This window comes from Humulus lupulus, chromosome 8 (assembly GCF_963169125.1).
Source record: "Humulus lupulus chromosome 8, drHumLupu1.1, whole genome shotgun sequence".
In the NCBI taxonomy this organism is placed as follows: Eukaryota; Viridiplantae; Streptophyta; class Magnoliopsida; order Rosales; family Cannabaceae; genus Humulus; species Humulus lupulus.
In genome coordinates this window covers 59,400,327-59,405,298 of record NC_084800.1, presented here as the reverse complement: position 1 = coordinate 59,405,298, position 4,972 = coordinate 59,400,327, and the positions used below count along the sequence as shown (strand labels likewise).

Here is a 4,972-nt window from a genome sequence, read left to right as displayed (position 1 = left end):
GCAACCACCATAACGATTTTGTGGCCCATTAATCGTTAAGTGCTCTTTAATATCGTACTTCCAGTCAGAATACTTTTTAGCACACGAAGTATCAATGCCTCTCAAGATCCCAGGCATATGCCCTTCTCCATATCTAGTACGCCCAATATCAAACAAATCATCCTAATTTACAAACATTTATTAGTAAATATCATATATAACATAAAATGAGAATTAACATAAAAATACATAAACTACTTACTTCCAAATGTGCAGGTATTCTTTCTTTCGAGGCATTTGGTACTTTTGACCATTGAGGACAGTCCGGATCTGTGTACTGTCGAACAAGTAATCCGAGCTCTCTTGAGAAATTTGAGCTGTACTCTCCGATCTCTTTATATGTTCTCCCCCGCACATCCCACTCGAGAGGGAGAGGACGCCCCAACTGTTCCCTCTTTTCCCGCGTGTTCAATCCCTTATGGCGTCCACGTTTACTTGGAGGCGCTATTGTATGCAAATTCAATATTTTAAAATTAATATGGATTAATTGTTAAATTTTAAGGAGTATATCAATGTGTAAAATATTACCTCGTTCACAATCAGCTGGGATATCTGCCGGTCCACGTGGAGGATCGCATCCTCCACCATCACCCCCGTGAGATTGAGCAATAACATCAGCCATATCTGTCAAATTAATCGATATTAAAATTACATTTATCAGTTAAAAATGACAATATAAAATTATTTATTGTTAAAAATAATTACTTCAACATATTATAAAATTACCACTTAATTATCACTATAATAATCTTCACTATCATCATCGGTTTCTATGTGTTCATCTTCCTCTTCATCATCTTCATATTCAACCTCCTCCTCCTCCTCCTCCACTTCCTCTTCCTCCTCCTCCTCTTCTTCTTCCATTTCCTCCTCCCTCTCCTCCTCAATTGCAACATTATCTATCTCAACAAATTGTAATGGAGCCCCCGTACGTTCAAAGCTGATTTGTGGCAACGGTCCAAGATCAACGAATAATTGGAAATTAGAGGAACTAGTGTCGTGCATAACATCTACTTCTACATCCTCCGCTTGTTCTTCAACTAGTGGGATGTCCCACACATTTCTGTGATGCACTTCTTGGACGACTTTCCAATGAGATTTATTTTTAAGGTCTTCAATGTAGAAAACTTGGTTAGCCTGAGTTGCTAAGATAAATTTATCATCTTTGAAGGCCTCCGAACTGGTTTTGATACTCGTTATGTTTTGCTCAAACTTTAATCCTGAAGACCGATTAGTGTCAAACCATTTGCACTTAAATAATACAACAGAACAACCAGAAAGATAAGACATCACTAAAACTTCTTCCAACTGGCCGTAATAAGTACTATTTTCGACACCCGCTACAGAGACTCCACTATTTTGAGTTTTGCGATTCTTGTCCCTGTCATAACACAAAAATCTTACTCCATTTACAACACACCCAGGGTACGACGCAACACGAGTTGAAGAACCGTTTGCTAAAGAGTTTCTCTCATGCACAACCATGGTGGCAAGTTATATGTCGTCAACACTACTGGCCACATACTATAAGACAGACTCATATTACCAAAGGGATTGAATCCATCTGCAGCCAATCCAAGCCGCAAATTCCTGGGTTCCATTGCAAATGTTGGATTATTTCGGTCAAAGTCCTTCCAAGCTTTCCCATCAGCAGGATGACGCAATACACCATCTTCTTTTATACGTTGCTCGTGATGCCATCTCATATGTTGAGCAATGTGCCTCGATGCATATTTTCGCATTAACCTAGGGGTTAAAGGAAAATAACGCATCACTTTATGAGGCACTTTCTTTCCCTTGGTGTTCTTGTCCACCCATCAATCCTCTCCACAAACAGGACATTTGCTTTTTCCAGCATGTTCTTTCCAAAACAGTGCGCAATCATGCTTGCAGACATGGATTGACTCGTAGCCCAATCCAAGTTTCCGCAACAACCTTTTCGCTGCATAGTGCGATTTTGGAAGCTTATTTGGGGCTGGAAATGCATCATGTAACAACTCCAGCATTCCATCAAATATTTTGTTGGGAATTTTTCCCAACACTTTGAAATGCATTAACTTCACTAGGAAATTCAATGAAGTGTAATTTTGACACCCGGGGAATAATGGAGCCTCGATCTCAGCAAACAAATCGTTATAATGTTGCCCACTCCTGTAGTCAGTTGTAGGTATCTCTTGACCGCGCTCATTCTCCGCTTGTTCGTCATTGTCATTTTGCATAAGATCAGTGAGAACATCCATCATCTCATCTTCATCATTTTGATCTATCCGAGCTCTCATTGGTATTATTTCATCCTCTCCATGCCAATGCCAATTGGTATATTTCCGTAGAAAACCATTTACAAAAAGATGATTTTCTAATACATCAATCGTCTGAAATTCAACGTTGACACACCTCCTACACGGACATTTCACCAATCCCCTTGAGTCAACGCACTGCCGGGCTCTCTGGAGAAAATCCATCACACCAGCCTCATACTCATCGGATAATCGATCTGTCAAATTAATCCAACTCTTGTCGATCGACATTGTATGAATGTAGCACTGCACGGAACACTAATCATCAAACTTACAATCAATTTGTGTGTGTCCTAATTCAGAGAGAGGCAAATGTAAGAGTCTTCAATGACTCACCCTCTCTAAACGGGTCTAAGGCTTCTTGTGATGAACACTAAAAAAATATAATATTATCACTATGTGATAATAACACTATTATATCTTTGGTAATAATTTCTTATTACCAAAGAAAAAAGCAAATATAATTAAATATGTTTTTTTAATGTCTTATGCTTTTTGAAGTTAATTATGTTGTTTTATGATATCTAACTATAATATATTTCAGTGTAAATATTATTAAACTTATTTAAATTTGACATATTAATTTAGTATTTATTAAATTACATATTTTACTTATGCTTTATTGAATAGTTTGATTAATTTAAACAAAATTTCTAAAATTTGTTTAAAATTTATTTAACTACTTTAGGATTAATTTTTATTTTTATTAAAATTTAGTTGCATAATGTTAATGTTAATTTTTTTTATTCTTAATTTTAAAATATATTATTTATATAAAAAACATAAATTATTCAAAAATTGAAAAAAAATATTAAAAAAAATACAGAAAAATTAAAAACAACTAACAAATAATATTAAAAACATATTTTTTTAATTTTAATTTTAATAATGATTAAAACTAACAAATATTAAATTTAATTTTTTTAATTTTAATTTTAATTTTAATTTTAATTTTAATTTTAATTTTAATTTTAATAATGGTTTTCTAATAATATATTTGTTAATTTTATTTAATCAGAACTAACACATATTATTTTTTTACATATTAATTTAGTATTTATTAAATTACATATTTTACTTATGCTTTATTGAATAGTTTGATTAATTTAAAAAAAAATTCTAAGATTTGTTTAAAATTTATTTAACTACTTTAGGATTTAATTATTACTTAAATTATTTAATTAATGTTAATTTTTATTAAAATTTAGTTGCATAATGTTAATGTTAATGTTTTTAATCTTAATTTTAAAATAAATGATTTTACTTATCAATTCACTATTTATTAAATTAGAAATTTTATTGAGTACTTCTACTAATATTCACAATATCTCTAAATTTTACAATTCTATAAAAAATTCGGCAGCATAACGACTATATTTTCATCTATCCCAAAATTTAAAATCCTGCAAATAACACATAAAAAATATCCAGACCCAGATCATGCAGAGAGCATTACAAATTCATTTTAAATGACTATATAATTTATAATTATTAGTCTAAATTTTATTAATTATTCAATTTTCTAACCAAAATATTAAAATTCTACTAAAAAATAACAACAACAAATTAATCATCAATATTCATAAAATCTGAATTTTTACTACTAACATAAGCAAAAAAATTAAAATTGACAACAACAACATACTAACATTACCACCAAAATTTTCAAATTAACACTCAAATATTTAATATGTTTACTAATATGTTTAATACACATAAAATTCACCAAACACAACATAGAATTTATTTAAAAAAAATACTAATTAATCATTTAACAATTTTCTAATTCCTAATATCATTTTTACTAATACTTATTTTGAAAACCTAAAAATAAATACATTCTATCTAATATAATTATTTCAGATTTTTATTAAAATTAATATTATATTATTTATATAAAAAAACATAAATTATTCAAAAATTGAAAAAAAAATTAAAAAAATACAAAAAAATTAAAAAAAACTTACCAATGCCTTCAATATCTTGCTAGCAATCCCTATAGTCCAACAAAAACCGAATACCCAACCTTCAAACAAAAATTAGAAAATATCATTATACAATTTCATAAATATATATATATATATAAAATGAATAAATAAACCATACCTTCAACAAATACACAGAAATTCCTTCACCCTTGGCAATTTTGGGGCTTAAAACCGAGCTTTTATGGAGGAAAACGACTATAATCGGCGGAGGGAGGCGGAGGTTTCGGAGAAAACCCAGAGAAACCAGAGAGGAAGGAGAAGGGGCTTCGCGGCTGAGTGTGATATTTATAAACCCTATACCGAGAACATGTTCTCGGTATAGGTCCTCGGTATAGCAACTAAACCTATTCAGAACCGCGAAAATGTCCCGCGCATATGAAATGTCTATACCGAGGACATGTTTTCGGTATAATGTTCTCGGTATTGAACCTTTTTTTTGTAGTGTTAATGAAGAAAAAATTGAATACAACAACGCAATTGTTAGGCAGAATAATTTTATTTTTGTTTTGAATTATAAATTTGGTAAATTATTTATAATTTTAGTTTACAAAATTTTGACTAAAATTGAGTTTATAGTTCTATTTGAACTATTAGAATAGATGTAAAAAAAGTATAAACATTTATTAGGATAGATGTAATATATAGAAA

General features: G+C 30.6%; 1 protein-coding gene across 3 annotated transcripts; it reads right to left on the bottom strand.

Annotated features, from left to right (window-relative positions):
• Window positions 1-285: 285 nt before the first annotated feature.
• On the bottom strand, window positions 286-4,720 carry LOC133793823 (uncharacterized). 3 transcript variants are annotated; one of them, XR_009874970.1, is made up of 4 exons: window positions 4,443-4,720; window positions 4,304-4,362; window positions 568-663; window positions 288-483 (listed from the first exon to the last, which is right to left on the bottom strand). XR_009874970.1 is itself a non-coding variant. In XM_062231087.1 (3 exons), exon 3 carries the CDS (start codon window positions 2,565-2,567, stop codon window positions 1,857-1,859), a length of 711 nt encoding a protein of 236 aa, XP_062087071.1. In that variant the 5' UTR covers window positions 2,568-2,582; window positions 4,304-4,362; window positions 4,443-4,720; the 3' UTR covers window positions 1,822-1,856. The 3 variants fall into 3 exon arrangements, 1 of the variants encoding a protein (XP_062087071.1); XR_009874971.1 differs by lacking the exons at window positions 4,304-4,362; window positions 4,443-4,720 and adding an exon at window positions 766-1,486 and having other exon boundaries at window positions 286-483; XM_062231087.1 differs by lacking the exons at window positions 288-483; window positions 568-663 and adding an exon at window positions 1,822-2,582.
• Between the last annotated feature and the right edge of the window lie 252 nt (window positions 4,721-4,972).

Coding starts and splice junctions, on each gene's coding strand:
- LOC133793823 (XM_062231087.1), bottom strand. CDS start 2,567: ATGTCGATCGACAAGAGTTGGATTAATTTGACAGATCGATTATCCGAT.